This window comes from Leucoraja erinacea, chromosome 16 (genome assembly GCF_028641065.1).
Source record: "Leucoraja erinacea ecotype New England chromosome 16, Leri_hhj_1, whole genome shotgun sequence".
Classification (NCBI taxonomy): Eukaryota; Metazoa; Chordata; class Chondrichthyes; order Rajiformes; family Rajidae; genus Leucoraja; species Leucoraja erinaceus.
The window spans coordinates 28,221,187-28,238,116 of NC_073392.1; the positions used below are offsets into that span (position 1 = coordinate 28,221,187).

Below are 16,930 nucleotides of genomic sequence, written 5' to 3' on the forward strand. Positions count from 1 at the left end.
GACGGGTTTAGAGAGCAGCAGAGTGGTCGCAAGACAGTGGGAGCTAGAGACAGGGGATTGGAGGAAGGCGAGGAAAGGATGTTAAACAGTGGAAGAAATGAGACAAAGACAGAATAAAATGTCTTGCTTACGATGGAATGTCAGAAATAATTTAAATACCCAAGTGGCTGCAAATCACCATTTAGGTATAGCATTTTTTTGTGTAGGAGGTTAGGATGGCGTGATTTGTACCACTGAGACCTTGCTTTGTTATCTAGTTGTTAATTTGGGCCACAGTTGCCGTCAGTCCACTGTTGCTTAGCAATGCTTTGGAACGGTAAGCCTTGCAAGGAAAACATTGGCGCGAGATATGCGCAAAACATGACGAGCAAACAGACAGACACTTATCCCTTACTGAAAGCCCATTCGGAGTGAATCAGAACCAGTATGGGTCATTATGTGCACGTCCAGTCGAGAAAGTCTTCAACCATTCTCTTATTTTAAACAATCAAATAATTACTTGACCGCTTGCCTATGACTGTCAAAGTCCAGGAACAGATAAGAGTTCAACAAATCAGAGCAGCCAATGCATTTATGGGGGAGGGGGAAGATTTACATAGATTCAATCTAAAACATTTTTGATTTATTTCCTCTGGCAGCCTCCCACTTTTACAGTTGTTTATCATTTGAGGCGATTTGATGTGTCGCAACACTAAAGACATGAAGACGACAAGCCCCACTGTGCATTAAAGGTCCAGTCAGTTAGGCTGGTGGGAAAAATAGCCCCTTAATAAGCAAACGTCCTGTGTCTATTTCATTGGAAGGTCTAAAAGCTTGGAGCCGTGTCCAACAACACTGAAACCCACCAATAGATGCTTTTCAACTCATAATTCCCGTCAAAAACAATGATTTTTGTTGAAGTACTTTCGCAACCATTGCTTGACCTATAACAACTGATCTTAATGTCCACATTTACACGAGAGGCTCTTCCAATGACTGGGGACTAAACCGTTTCCCACCTCAAGAAACTGAAACCTATGCTCAACAGAACATGGAACCATCAACACAGGAACAGGCCCACCGGCCCACAATGTCCGCACTGAACATGAAGCGAAGATAACTGCCTGCGTGCGATCCACATTCATCCATCTGTGCATTTCCATGTATATATCTAAAAACTTCTTAAACGCCACTGTCCCATCTGCCTCTATCCCGACTCCTGACAGCACATTCCAGGCACTCAGTGTAATAAAACCTACCCCACACATCTCCTTTAAATTTTGCCCCTCTCACCATCAAGCTTTGCCTTCTAGTATTTGACATGGTCCTCCAATAATAGCTCCCCACTAGAGATAATATCTTGCAGGACCAGAGGCCAAGAGCACAGGATCAAGGCAAAGGCAAATAATACAGGTTCAGGAACAGCTTCTTCCAAACAACCATCTGGGTATCGAATATTTTAAATTTTTCATTTATCTGTTTCAGTACATATGTCAATGAAACACCTAACACTTGACTTCCGCTTGCATGGTTTAAAGCATTTTTAGTTTCCTTTAGAGTTTAATTTTGCCCATTTCTGTTACTTTAATGGTTGGACAGGTACACAGATAAGAAAGGTTCAGTGGGGCAATGTAAAAACAAGGAACTGTAGATGCTGATTTACACAAAAGGACACCAAGTGCTGGAGTAACTCAGCAGGTCAGGCATCACTAGAGAACATGGATAGGTGACGTTTCAGGTCTGAATAAAGGTCCCTACCTGAAATGTCACCTATCCATGTTCTCCAGTTTGCTGCCTGACCCGTTGAGTTACTCATGCACTTTGTGTCCTTTAGCCTTTCGAGGGATATGAGCCAAACACAGGCAGGAGAGACTAGCGTAGATGGGCCATCTTGGTTGGCATGGGCAAGTTGGGTCCAAGGGCCCATTTCCATGCTGTACTATTAATTTCACAAATGGGATTAGTGTAGATGGGCATCATGGTCAGTGTGGATGAGATGGAGGAAGGAACTGCAGATGCTGGTTTAAACGAAGATATGGACACAATATGCTGGAGTAACTCAGCGGGACAGGCAGCATCTCAAGATAGAAGGAATTGGTAACATTTCAGGTCGAGATCCTTCCACAGACTGAAAGGGCCTGTTTCTATGCTATACAATTCTGTGAAGGCAATTTAAAACAAAACACGCCCTGCTCTGAAAACATACTCACGTGAGGATGTCATTAGGATGCTTCTGCTGCAGTTTCTTGCCCAAGCCAAAGCCAAAGAAGCAGACAGCAAACATTGGCGCTACACCAATAATGGGGGCAGCCATTCCCTTGTATAACCCTTTCACACCCTGAAAGAAAACACAAGAGCACATAGTTCACACACTGCTGCAACTTCAACTGAAGTTTAAGGTCACTCAAGATAATTGCGACTATAATTCCAATTGAGGATTCACATAGTTGTCTACAGACATTTCTCACAAGGGCAACATGATTTGGTCACAATTTGATATCAGGATTCAATATGGGTATTAATGACATCACTATTTTATCATGGAAATGGAGGCTGCAAAGAGCTTGCTATAACGATGTAACTCATGAGTTGCATACATTGTGAAGTGAGCTCAGACATCGTTTGATTACCATTATATTCGCCAACTTTACATAAAATTGAAACATTTGGAAATTAGTGCTAAGACTGGATGGGTTTCTTTTAACTGGTTAAAATTAGGTTAAATTCATCAAGACTTGGTCAATATCCACCCAAATGCAAACTCTCAATTACCCCATACAGGAATTTCAGTTGAAGATTTAGTTTAGATACAGAGCACAGAAACAGCACCTTCGGCGCACCGAGTCCATGGCAACCATTCTTCACCCGTTGATAATAGTTGTATGTTTATCTCACTTTCTTATCCTTTCCCTACACATAAGGGGAAATTTTGTTTTTTTACAGAGGCCAATTAACCTGCAAATCTGCACATCTTTGGGATGTGAAAGGAAACCGAAGCACCCCGAGGGTGGAGGTGCAAACTCCACACAGACAGCACCCAAGGCACGGTGAGGCAATAGCTCTACCAGTTACACCACTCTGCCGCCCAGTCTGTCACATACAATGGAGACACAAGGAACTGCAGATCCTAGAATTTTGAGCAAAACACAAAGTGCTGGCATAACTCAATGGGTCAGGCAGCATCTGTGGAAAGAATGGACGGCAACTTTTCGGGTCAGGATCCTTCATTCCCTCCACTTCTTGCAGAGACAGCTCCCTCCACAGATCCTTCCCACATGAACCACGCCTGCCCCAGGTATTTCCTTCGGCAGCCATAGGAGATGTTAACACCCGTCTCACATTAATCCAAGGACCCGAGTGGTCCTTGGATTAACCTTTCCAGATGAGACAGAGGTTCACTTACACCTCCTCTAACCCCAAGAGTGACCATAATATGGTTGAGTTCTTCATTAGGATGGAGAGTGACATTGTTAATTCAGAAACAATGGTTTTGAACTTAAAGAAAGGTAACTTTGAGGGTATGAGACGTGAATTGGCCAAGATTGACTGGCAATTAATTCTAAAAGGGTTGACAGTGGATATGCAATGGAAGGCATTTAAAGACTGCATGGATGAACTACAAAAATTGTTCATCCCAGTTTGGCAAAAGAATAAATCAGGGAAGGTAGTGCATCCATGGATAACAAGGGAAATCAGGGATAGTATCAAAGCAAAGGATGATGCGTACAAACTAGCCAGAAAAAGCAGCATACCGGAGGACTGGGAGAAATTCAGAGACCAGCAGAGGAGGACGAAGGGCTTAATTAGGAAAGGAAAAATGGATTATGAAAGAAAACTGGCAGGGAACATAAAAACTGACTGCAAAAGTTTTTATAGATATGTGAAAAGAAAGAGATTAGTTAAAACAAATGTAGGTCCCTTGCAGTCAGAAACAGGTGAGTTGATCATGGGGAACCAGGATATGGCGGACCAATTGAATAACTACTTTGGTTCCGTCTTCACTAAGGAAGACATAAATGATCTGCCGGAAATAGCAGGGGCCCGCGGGTCAAAGGAGGTGGAGGAATTGAGTGAAATCCAGGTTAGTCGGGAAGTGGTGTTGGGTAAATTGAATGGATTAAAGGCCGATAAATCCCCAGGGCCAGATAGGCTGCATCCCAGAGTACTTAAGGAAGTAGCTCCAGAAATAGTGGATGCATTAGTAATAATCTTTCAAAACTCTTTAGATTCTGGAGTAGTTCCAGAGGATTGGCGGGTAGCAAACGTAACCCCACTTTTTAAGAAGGGAGGGAGAGAGAAAACGGGGAATTACAGACCAGTTAGCCTAACATCGGTAGTGGGGAAACTGCTAGAGTCAGTTATTAAAGATGGGATAGCAGCACATTTAGAAAGTGGTGAAATCATTGGACAAAGTCAGCATGGATTTACGAAAGGTAAATCATGTCTGACGAATCTTATAGAATTTTTCGAGGATGTAACTAGTAGCGTGGATAGGGGAGAACCAGTGGATGTGGTGTATCTGGACTTCCAGAAGGCTTTCGACAAGGTCCCACATAAGAGATTAGTATACAAACTTAAAGCAAATGGCATTGGGGGTTCAGTATTGATGTGGATAGAGAACTAGCTGGCAAACAGGAAGCAAAGAGTAGGAGTAAACGGGTCCTTTTCACAATGGCAGGCAGTGACTAGTGGGGTACCGCAAGGCTCAGTACTGGGACCCCAGCTATTTACAATATATATTAATGATCTGGATGAGGGAATTGAAGGCAATATCTCCAAGTTTGCGGATGACACTAAGCTGGGGGGCAGTGTTAGGTGTGAGGAGGATGCTAGGAGACTGCAAGGTGACGGATAGGCTGGGTGAGTGGGCAAATGTTTGGCAGATGCAGTATAATGTGGATAAATGTGAGGTTATCCATTTTGGTGGCAAAAACGGGAAAGCAGATTATTATCTAAATGGTGGCCGATTGGGAAAGGGGGAGATGCAGCGAGACCTGGGTGTCATGGTACACCAGTCATTGAAGGTAGGCATGCAGGTGCAGCAGGCAGTAAAGAAAGCGAATGGTATGTTGGCTTTCATAGCAAGAGGATTTGAGTTATAGGAGCAGGGAGGTTCTACTGCAGTTGTACAGGGTCTTGGTGAGACCACACCTGGAGTATTGCGTGCAGTTTTGGTCTCCAAATCTGAGGAAGGACATTATTGCCATAGAGGAAGTGCAGAGAAGGTTCACCAGACTGATTCCTGGGATGTCAGGACTGTCTTATGAAGAAAGACTGGATAGACTTGGTTTATACTCTCTAGAATTTAGGAGATTGAGAGGGGATCTTATAGAAACTTACAAAATTCTTAAGGGGTTGGACAGGCTAGATGCAGGAAGATTGTTCCCGATGTTGGGGAAGTCCAGGACAAGGGGTCACAGCTCAAGGATAAGGGGGAAATCCTTTAAAACCAAGATGAGGAGAACTTTTTTCACACAGAGAGTAGTGAATCTCTGGAACTCTCTGCCACAGAGGGTAGTTGAGGCCAGTTAATTGGCTATATTTAAGAGGGAGTTAGATGTGGCCCTTGTGGCTAAGGGGATCAGAGGGTATGGAGAGAAGGCAGGTACGGGATACTGAGTTGGATGATCAGCCATGATCATATTGAATGGCGGTGCAGGCTCGAAGGGCCGAATGGCCTACTCCTGCACCTAATTTCTATGTTTCTATGTTTCTATCCATGGCATTCAGTATTTACAATGTGGGCTTTACATTGGCAAGACCAAGTATAGACGAGGTGACCGATTCGCGAAAAGTTATGCTCAGTACGCCAAAGCCTGCTGTGCCTCCCGGTTTCTAACCACTTTAACTCCCCTTCCAATACCAACCTTTCTGTCCTGGGCCTCCTCCAATGCCAGAGTGCGACCTCACCCAAACTGAAGAAACAGCACTTCATATTCCACTTGCGTAGCTTACAACCCAACAGCATGAACATTGCATTCTCCAATTTGAAGTGAGTAACCTGCAAAATGTCCTTATTTCCTCGCACACTTTTTTTCGCCTTCTCTTCCTTGTGCCCCACCTGGATGTGAAACCCATTTCTCTCTTTCACCCAACTACTTTTCAGGCCACTCCTTATCTCACACTTTTTGCCTTTTCATCTCCGGTCTTTGTCCAATCAGCTACCAATCACCCCCCACATTCACTCATCAGCATTCACCTATCACTTCCCACCCCCATCTCTCATCCAGCTTACTCCCCACTACTATAATCAGCCGCCTATCCATGTTCTCCAGAAATGCTGCCTGACTCGCCAAGTTTCCGAAGCACTTTGTGTCTTTCCTTTAACTGTGAAACATTAACTGTCACCTTCCACAGGTGCTGCCTGACCTGCTGAGTGCTCCCAGGGACATGTAAACAAGTCTTTTTTTAATATAAACTAGTACATATAATGCTGTAAGCTAGCATTACGCAGTCCAATCAATATTATTTTGATCAAGAGCTAGAGAAACACTTAAAAGTTACCTTACAAATTGACAAGAAGAAAAGGATTTAAACATTACAAGTGAAAAAAAAACTGTTACCATGTAACCTCCCTGCAGCAATCAGACATTGTTTTGTCTTGAGGACAGAATCTGTCAATTTCACTGCGGGAGGTCATTGAAATTGACAAAAAATTACCCCCCCCCCCCCCCATCCTCATTGACACAATTGCCTTTTCTAGGAATGCAACGGTCGTGTTACAGCAGTAACACCTGTACTGTACAAGTTGATTGTTTGTATAACCTGATGTGAAAGACAGATAATTTGATACAAGGTAAATAGTAGCCTTGGAGCACACGAACTGTGGAAAAGTTTCGAGGACAGCTTTAATGAAGGGTATTTATAGTAATATTGGTTGGCTAACACCGAAGACCAAGAGGATTCTGTACAGCATGAATTGAGGTGCATCGTAACGGAAGAATCAGAGATAATGGTGATTGAGCTTGTCGTGATTGATTGATGAAAAGATCCTGATAGTTAATTTTATTATTGTCATGTGTACCGAGGTACAGCGAAATGCTTTTTTATTATGTGCTATCCAGTCAGCGAAAAGACTATACATGATCACAATCAAGCCATCCACAGTGTACAGATACAGGATAAAGGGTATAACGTCTAAAGAAGGTGAAGTCCAGTTAGGTCCGATTAAACATTGTCCGAGGGCCCCCAACGAGGTAGATGGTAGTTTAGGACCGCTCTCTAGTTGGTGATAGGATGGTTCAGTTTCCTGATAACCAGCTGGATGAAACTGTCTCTGAATCTGGAGGTGTGCGGTTTCAAACTTCTGTACCTCTTGTCTGATGGGAGAGGGGAGAGGAGGGTGATCGGGGTTAGACTGATCCTTGATTATGCTTGTGGCCGTGATGCGGCAGCATGGTGTAGATTGAGTCAATGGAAGGGAGGTTGGTTGGTACAGATACAGCATGGAAATAGGCCCTTGGGCCCACCAAGCAGGAGAGGATGTTGAAAAGGTTATAATAATCTTAGACACAAAATGCTAGAGTAACAGGCAACATCTGTGGAGAGAAGGAATGGGTGATGTTTCGGTGACAGGAGGCTCGACCCAAAACGTCACCCATTCCTTCCGGAGATGCTTCCTGTCCCTCTGAGCTATTCCAGCATTTTGTGTCTCTGTCTTTGGGGTAAACCAGCATCTGCAGTACCTTTCTACACACTTCACAAAATATTATGTGGTTTAAAGGGCTTAGGGTATAAGGAGAGTTTAATTTAGTTTAGAGATATAGCATTGTAACAGGCCCATCGGCCCACTACACTGATTATCGATCACCCATTCACACTCGTTCAATATTATCCCACTTTCGTCATCCACTCATTTAAAACAGGGGCAATTTCCAGGGAGACAATTAACCCACAAACCAGCTCGTTGGGACGTGGGAGGCAACTAAAGCACCCGGAGGAATCCCACAGGATCACAGGGAGAACGTGCAAACTCCATACAGACAGCACAAGAGGTCAGGATCAAAACCGGGTCTCTAGCGCTATGGGGCAGCAGCTCCCGCTGTGCCGCTGTGCCACTGTGCTCCCCTGTGGGTTGAAACCTCGAGCCACAAGTTCCAAGTGGCCGATACTTCCTCACAGGTTTTTCACTGTCCAATGACAATCAAGACTGGCCAGTTTTTCCATCACTAATAGTCTTCCACCTTTTTCCTGTTTTCAAAATCTGTCCCCGGTCACATTTCTCGATAAAGCTGTGCTAACTCTGTTCTTGAGCTCCAAGGACTCAGCAGAATGTGTCATTCGCGGTTTAACCTCTCACCCACATTGCAGCTCGTTCACTTTTACTTGCGCAAGCCAGGCAGCACTCACGCTTTAATGAAAACAAAATCTTTGTCGTTCAGCACTTACTAATTAGAAAATAACTACCGATGTAACCAAGACCCCCTTCTCACGATCAGCAGGAAACTTACCCCTCCTCCCCAACTTCCACCAACCCCACCGCAACTGGCATTGCTGCCAAGGGAGCAACTTTTCTTCCCTCAGACCTTGGCACGAAGTGCAAACTAAACAGAACTTTCATGGAGAATTACGGCTCACCTAACCTTCAGCTTGGGATCAAGATTCCTGGCTCTCAGCATTTCAAAGTTAAAGTGCAAGAATCAGCTCTGCAAACATTCAGTGTTTGGATCTATAGTTCAAAAGCTGGGAGAGCTGGCAATAAACACACCCAAAGAAGAATTGCACCCATTGGGACTCATTTTCAATGGGTAAAGAAACACTGTACAGGAGACTGTCATTTTAATTATTGTTTTTGGGATACGGTCAACATAAGCAAAGCTGATTTTACTATCCGTCCTGTGGCTTGAGGGAATTAATTTCCATCACTTTTGTTTTCAAAATTTCTGTATTTAGTTTTTGTTTCCCATTTTCAACAGTAATTAGAGTCAGAGTTCCACAGCATTGAAACGGGCCCTTTGGCCCACCACATCCCTGCCAACCATCATACGGGATCATGCTAATTGATCTGGATCACATGCAGGCAGAGGTTAGTTTAATTTGGCATCATGGAAATTGTGGGCCTGAAGAGCTGCTCCTGTTCTATGTTTCATGCAATCCCACTTGCCTGCAATAATTCCACATCCCTCTAAACCCGGCTCATTCACGTACCTACTCAGATGCCTCCAAATTGTTGCTACTGTTTCTACCTTCACCACCTCCTCTGGCAGCTCATTCCAGATACCAATTAGTTAAGAGCCTGCCCCACTTGCACGACATTTTCAGTGTCGGCCTGAAAAGAGGTTGTCGCGGCGTGGTCGGGGTGAAGCATGTAGTGACGCGCGGTGCCTCCCCATCGCCCCTGGATTTTGGAATGTTCAAAATCTTCAGGCGACATCTGGGTGTCTTATCATGTTGTGCGCCCTATCACACGCTGACGTATGCTGTCCTGCCGGTGACGGCCGGTGACGCAGATATATAAAGCGCCGACTTACCCATTAAAAATGTATTGGTCCTTAGATTTATTGTAGATAAATTAATTTCCAAAGTGATTATTATACTTCGGTGTAACCTTCTTGTGTTGTGAAGGCGGGTGACGTGGAGTGTCATACAACTTGACGGTTTTTAGGGAGCCAGTCACTGATGTTCGCAGTCCCTTTAGTGCGAAACATTTAACTCTCAGATCCCTTTTAAACCTCCTCCCTCTCACCTTACACCTATGCTCTCATTTAGACACAATTACCATGGGAAACAGATGCTGGTTATCTACCCTGACTCTGCCTCTTTATTTACTTATTTTACACTTTTCAGCTCCTTTACTTCATGGAGAACTGGCACAGCCTATCCATCTAAATAGGGCAGCATACTGGCACAGCTACTGGAGCTGTTGTCTCCCAGTGCAATACCCTGGTTCGATCCTATTCAGTATCAGTATTTCGTATTCAGTATTTACTTTAATGTCATTTCATTGAGTACTTACATACACAGAAGAAATAAAAAATTGTTTCTCATCAGTTCCTGTCAGTGCAGTTAATAAAAGCAGAATAAATACATACGACTTTAAAATTAACATATCTAAAATAGACCTCAAAATTGAACTAAAAACAGACATTCAGACCGAACAGTGGCTTTGCCTTGACAGGTGTCTAGCAGTCAAAGTATGGGCGAGGTTAGATGTGTGTTGATGTATGGGGAGGGGACACAGTCCGTTAACCAGTTTTATTGCCTGTGGGAAGAAGCTGTGTATCATCCTGCTGGTTCTGCAGCTGATGCTCCTGTACCTCTTCCCAGATGGCAGAATGGAGACGATGTGGTGTGATGGGTGATAAGGGTCCTTAATATTTGATCCTGACCTCGAGTACGGAGTTTACACGTTCTCGCTGTGACCGCATGGGCTGCCTCTGGGTGTTTCGGTTTCCTCTCACATCGCAAAGACATACAAGTTTGCAGGTTAACTTGTCTTGAATTTGAATGATGACAGTTAAATTCCATCTGCAATTCACCTTGACCTGTATCACATTGCGAGATCATCTTCAGTGTTCACCACACCCGCAAACTTTGGTCATCTGCAAATTTATCAACCCAGCCACCTCCATTCTAATCCAAATTGTTAATACATGTGACAAACAAGCACTAATCCCGACAGCACACCACTGGTCGCAAGCCTCAAATTGGAACAACAAGCCACCACCAATTGTTTCCTCCAACACCAAGCCTGATTTGTATCCAATTTGCTAACTAACCCTCGTCAACATCATGTTATAGAGTCATACAGCATGCAATCAGGCCTCTTGGCCCAACATGACCATGCCGATCAATATGCTCCATCTACGCTAATCCCACCTTCCTGCCTTTGGCCCATATCTCTCTAAATGTTTCCCATCCACATACTTGTCCAAATGTCTTTTACCTGCCTCAACTACCTCCTCGAGTAGCTCATTCTATATACTCACCATCATCTGAATGCAAAAGTTGCCCCACAAGTTCCTATTCAATCTTTCAACGCTCACCTTAAACCTCAGCTCAATTCCCCTACTCTGGATAAAAGATTCTGTGCATTCACCCTGTCTATTCCACTAATGATCTTATACATCGCCATTAGATCAACTCAGCCTCCTGTGTTGCAAGGAATTAAGTCCTGGACTGCCCAACATCTCCCTATAGCTCATTCTTTTACGAAGGAGATGAGGAGAAATTTCCTTAGTCAGTGGGTGGTGAATCTGTGGAATTCTTTGCCACAGAAGGCTGTGGAGGCCAAGTCAGTGGATATTTTTAAAGCAGAGATAGATAGATTCTTGATTAGTAAAGGTGTCCGAGGTTATGGGGAGAAGGCAGGAGAATGGGGTTGAGAGGGAAAGATATATCAGCCATGATTGAATGGCCGAGTATACTTGATGGGCCGAATGGCCCAATTCTACTCCTATCCCTTATGACATTCCATCAAGTCTTGGCGACATCCTCGTTAATCTCTGCACTATTTCCACCTTATTGACATCCTTCATTTAGCAGGGCGACCAAAAATGAACATAATTCTTCAAATGCTGCTTCGCCAACGTGTTGTACAACTGCAACATAACATCCCCACTTTTCAAGAGTGTCTCCCCTACCCATTCCTCAGCCCACATCCTGCTGATCAAGATCCTTCTGTAATTTTTGATAACCATCTCCATCATCTACAATACCACCCTTAAGTGTCATCCACAATCTTACTAATCGTGCCTTGAACCTCATCCAAATCATTGATACAAACCACAAACAGCAATGGGCCCAGCACTGATCTCTGAGACACTGACCTCCAGTCTGAAAAACAACCTTCCACCAACACACTTTGTTTCCTTCCTTGAAGCCAATTCTCCATCCAGTCGGCTAACTCTCCCTGGATCCCATGCAACCTAACCCTCCAGAGCAGCCTACCATGCAGAATCATTTTATCATTGAAACATCATTCTTATCTTCCACCATTTCAGACATGGGCTGGCGATGCCTGGATCCCGAACATGAAGAACTGCTTCTTTCTGTTCTATCCTACCATCCCCACTCTCTCAACGTCTATAAAACTTGCCATAGCTCGAATGAAAAATGACCAACCCAGAGCATTAACAGCAATAAAAATGAACTACAGATGCTGGTTCATACCAAAGACAGACACAAAATGCTGGAGGAACTCAGTGGGTTAGGCAGCATCTCTGGAGAAAATGTACAGTTGACTTTTCGGGTCGGGTCCCTTCTTCAGACAGTCCAACCAGAAACATTACCTCTCCAGTTTCTCCAGAGTTATTCCAGCATTTTTGTGTCTACCTTTGAGAGCATTAACAGCTCTTTAGTTCCCTGATGCCGCCCGACCTGAGAGTTACTCCCAATGCTTTCTGTTTTTATTTGTGTATTTGTCTTTGCTAGAAACACAACACGTTACCTCTCCAACCAGGGTCTTGCGGAAACAGTCAAAGGTGCCTGTGAATTTGGGAGATTGGCCAGGTAAGGGTTTCGGCTGCGTCTGTAACCGCACCTGTCAACAATGGGATTGAGAAATGAGAAAGGAATAAGTGGAAACAAGCAATTCATAATGTTTGGGACATAAGTGCCCTCCATAATGTTTGAGACAAAGACCCATCATTTATTTATTTGCCTCTGTACTCCACAATTTGAGATATGTAATAGAAAAAAAATCACATGTGGTTAAAGTGCACATTGTCAGATTTTGTTAAAGGGTATTTTTACACATTTTGGTTTCACCATGTAAAAATTACATCTGTGTTTATACATAGTTCCCCCCATTTCAGGGCACCATAATATTTGGGACACATGGCTTCACAGGTGTTGTGCTGGCACCATTTGGTCAGTCGGTCGATCTCACTTCTATACTCTGACAACAGTCTATACTCTGTGTATACACTTCACGGGTGTTTGTAATTGCTCAGGTGGGTTTAAATGCCTCCTTAATACAGGTATAAGAGAGCTCTTAGCTCCAGTCTTTCCATCACCTTTGGAAACTTTTATTGCTGTTTATCAACATGAGGACCAAAGTTGTGCCAATGAAAGTCAAAGAACCCATTATGAGACTGAGAAACAAGAATAAAACTGTTAAGAGACATCAGCCAAATCTTCGGCTTACCAAAATCAACTGTTTGGAACATCATTAAGAAGAAAGAGAGCACTGGTGAGCTTACTAATCGGAAAGTGACTGGCAGGCCAAGGAAGACCTCCACAGCTAAAGACAGAAGAATTCTCTTTATAGTAAAGAAAAATTCCCAAACACCTGTCCAGCAGATCAGAAACATTCTTCAGGAGTCGGGTGTGGATTTGTCAATGACCACTGTCTGCAGAAGATTTCATGAACAGAAATACGGAGGCAAGATACACAAAATACACAGCAAGATGCAAACCACTGATTAGCTGTAAAAATAGGATGGCCAGGTTTGTTTGCCAAGAAGTACTTAAAATAGCGACCACAGTTTTGGAAAAAGGTCTTGTGGACAGATGAGACGAAGATTAACATATCAGAGTGATGGCAAGAGCAAAGTATGCAGGAGAGAAGAATCCAAAACATACCACCTCATCTGTGAAACACAGTGGTGGGGTGTTCTGGCCTGGGCATGTATGGCTGCTGAAGGTACTGGCTCACGTATCTTCATTGATGATACAACTGTTGATGGCATTAGCATAATGAATTCTGAAGTGTATAGACAGAGTATAGAGTATTGTCAGAGTATAGAAGTGAGATCGACCGACTGACCAAATGGTGCCAGCACAATAACCTGGCCCTCAACACCAGCAAAGCCAAGGAACTGATTGTGGACTTGGGAAGGGGTAGGATGGGGACCCACAGTCCCGTTTATATCAACGGATCGATGGTGGAGAGGGTCAAGAGCTTCAAATTACTGGGCTTACATATTTCTGAAGATCTCTCCTGGTCCGAGAACACTGATGCAATTAATTAAGAAAGCACATCAGCAACTCTACTTCCTGAGAAGGTTATGGAGAGTCGGTATGTCAAGGAGAGCTCTCTCTAACTTCTACAGGTGCACAGTAGAGAGCATGCTGACCGGTTGCATCGTGGCTTGGTTCGGCAACTTGAGCACCCAGGAGCGAAAAAGACTACAAAAAGTAGTAAACACTGCCCAGTCCATCATAGGCACTGACCTCCCTACCATCGAGGGGATCTATCACAGTCGCTGCCTCTAAAAGGCTGGCAGTATCATAAAGGACCCACACCATCCTGGCCACACACTCATCTCCCTGCTACCTTCAGGTAGAAGGTACAGAAGCCTGAAGACTGCAACATCCAGATTCAGAAATAGCTACTTCCCCACAGCCATCAGGCTATTAAACTCAACTGAAACAAATCTCTGAACATTAATAGAACATTATCTGTTTATTTGCACTTTATCTGCTATTTATTGATGTGTGTATATATTTATATAATGGTATATGAACTCACTGATATGTTCTGTATTCATGCCTACTATATTCTGATGTGCTGAAGCAAAGCAAGAATTTAATTGTCCTATCTGGGACACATGACAATAAACTCTCTTGACTGGACTTGACATCCTATCTGCTCAAGTTCAAACAAACGCCTCAAAACTGGCCGGCGGTTCATTCTGCAGCAAGACAATGATCCCAACCATACTGCAAAAGCAACAAAGGAGTTTTTCAAAGCTAAAAAATTGTCAATTCTTGAGTGGCCAAGTCAATCACCCGATCTGAACCCAGTTGAGCATGTATTTTATATGCTGAAGAGAAAACTGAAGGGCACTAGACCCCAAAACAAGCATTAGCTAAAGATGGCTGCAATACAGGCCTGGCAGAACATCACCAGAGAAGACACCCAGCAACTGGTGATGTCCATGAATCGCAGACTTCAAGCAGTCATTGCATGCAAAGGATATGTAACAAAATACTAAACAGGACTACTTTCATTTACATAACATTGCTGTGTCCCAAACATTATGGTGCCATGAAATGGGGGGACTATGTATAAACACTGCTAAAATTTCTACATGGTGAAACCAAAATGTATAAAAGTGGCCTTTATAAAATCTGACAATGTGCACTTTAACCACATGTGATTTTTTTCCATTCCAAATCTCAAATTGTGGAGTACAAAAGCAAATAAATAAATGATGGGTCTTTGTCCCAAACATTATGGAGGGCACTGTAAGCTGCTTGCTTACAAAGAAGAATATAAAGTGCTGGAGTAACAGTGGCGTCTCTGGAGAACATGAATAGGAGATGTTTCGTGTCAGGGCTCTTCTTCAGGCTGATTGAAACCTGAAGGCAATGAGTCTGAAGTAGGATCCCGAGCGAAAACATCACCAGAGATGTTCTCCAGAGATCTCCAGAGATGTTGCCTGACCCGCTGAATTACTCCAGTACTTTGCATCCTTCTTTGGAAGGAATTTGGCGAACTCGGGGAAAGGGGGTGTTTAGTGGGGGACAGGGGAGTTGAACGGGGTACACGGGGGGCGAGGGAGTGGGTTGAGTGGGCGACACGGGTGGGGCGAGTGGGGGATGGGTGAGTGGCGGATACGGGAGGAGGGGTAAGTGCGAGGGAGGGGAAGGGGTTGAGGAAAACAGGACAGGGAGACTGGGATACAAGGGGGAAGGGGAAAGTAGGGGACGCCAGGAGGGAGAGGATAGTGGGGGGCACCGGGAGGAAGGGGGTGGGAGCCATGGCTAAAGGAATGGGCTGAGTGGAGGACACGGGGAGTGTCAGAGGGGAGAAGTGTCGGGGGGAGTGGAATATCCCCGCCAGCGGACTCACTTTGATGGTGTCTAGCGGGTGTCCGGCGAACACTAGGCACACGCCGCCGAAACCGCCCGCGAAGAAGTTTTTGATGGGGTTGACGGCCTGTGGCCGGGACCCGGGCTTGTCCTGCGCCGACATGGTGGGTGAACGGGCTGACGGAGCTGACCTTAGCACCTCGGGCGGCGGATACCTCTCACTGCAACACCCGCCGTCACGTCAACCCACGTCCCTCCTCCAATACCTCCCCCGATCAGCGGCAGCCGCCCCTCGGCTCACTATTTCACATTTTAAGATCTTTTAGACGCATGGAGTCTTATAACGTGGAAGCAGGCCCTTTGGACAAACTTGCCCACCCCGAACAACAGGCCCCATCTACACTAGTCCAATCTGCCTGCGTTTGACCCATATCCTTCTAATCCGGTCCTATCCATGTACCTGTCTAGATGTTTAGTAAACATTGAAATAGTCCCTGCCTCAACTACTTCCTCCAGCAGCTCGTCCCATATACCCACCACCCGTTGCCCCTCCATTTCCCCCTCCCTCACCTTAACCTTTTGTCCTCAAGTTCTTGGTTCCCCTACTCTGGACAAGATAATCTGTGCGTTTAGACAATTATTATTCCTCTCATGATTTTGTACACCTCTATAAGATCACCCCTCAATCCTCTTGCACTCCAAGGAATAGTCCTAGCCTGCTCAACCGCTCCCTCTAGCAAAAGCCATTGAGTCCTGGCACCATCCTCGTAAATCTTCGCACCCTTTCCAGCTCTAAACTTTTTTTTAATTCACAAGGTCCCTATGAAACAAGATTCCCTTGGTTGAAATCAATCGTAATTAATTTTGATAAATTATGCTAATTTTGATTGACGTCAGGAAACAAAGCGGTACATATACCCTTGTATGTAATGACGGTGCCCAAGTAGAGATGGTTGAAAGTTTCACGTTCATAGGAGTAAATATCACCAACAACGCCCTGGACCAGCTGTAGTGAAGCACTGGCCAAGAAAGCACACAAATACCTGTAGTTCCCAAAAAGGCTTAGGAAGTTCGGCATGTCCCCAACAACTCTCACCAACTTGTACAGATGTGCCGAAGAAAGCATTCCATTGGGATGGTCTGCATGGTTTGGAAACAGCTCCATCCAAGACCACAAGAAATTGCAGATAATTTTAGATGTAGTCCAGACCATCACGCATCCCATCCATTGACTCCATTTACACCACACCGC

The 16,930-nt window shown here is 44.5% G+C and overlaps 1 protein-coding gene across 3 annotated transcripts in view; it reads right to left on the reverse strand.

The window, feature by feature from the left end:
* The window catches only part of prkar2aa (protein kinase, cAMP-dependent, regulatory, type II, alpha A), a 192,673-nt gene extending 176,663 nt beyond the window's left edge, over positions 1-16,010 (reverse strand). The window contains exons 1-3 of one of the 3 annotated variants that reach the window (XR_008724761.1): positions 15,719-16,010; positions 12,368-12,460; positions 2,190-2,317 (exon numbers count right to left, since the gene is read on the reverse strand). Coding sequence is in view for 2 of the 3 variants with exons in the window: in XM_055648002.1 (XP_055503977.1) it covers positions 2,190-2,317; positions 12,368-12,460; positions 15,719-15,841 (344 nt within the window). In the remaining variant the exon portion in view is untranslated. The remainder of the gene's footprint in view (positions 1-2,189; positions 2,318-12,367; positions 12,461-15,718) is intronic. The other 2 variants (XM_055648002.1, XM_055648001.1) reach the window with 2 other exon arrangements.
* Between the last annotated feature and the right edge of the window lie 920 nt (positions 16,011-16,930).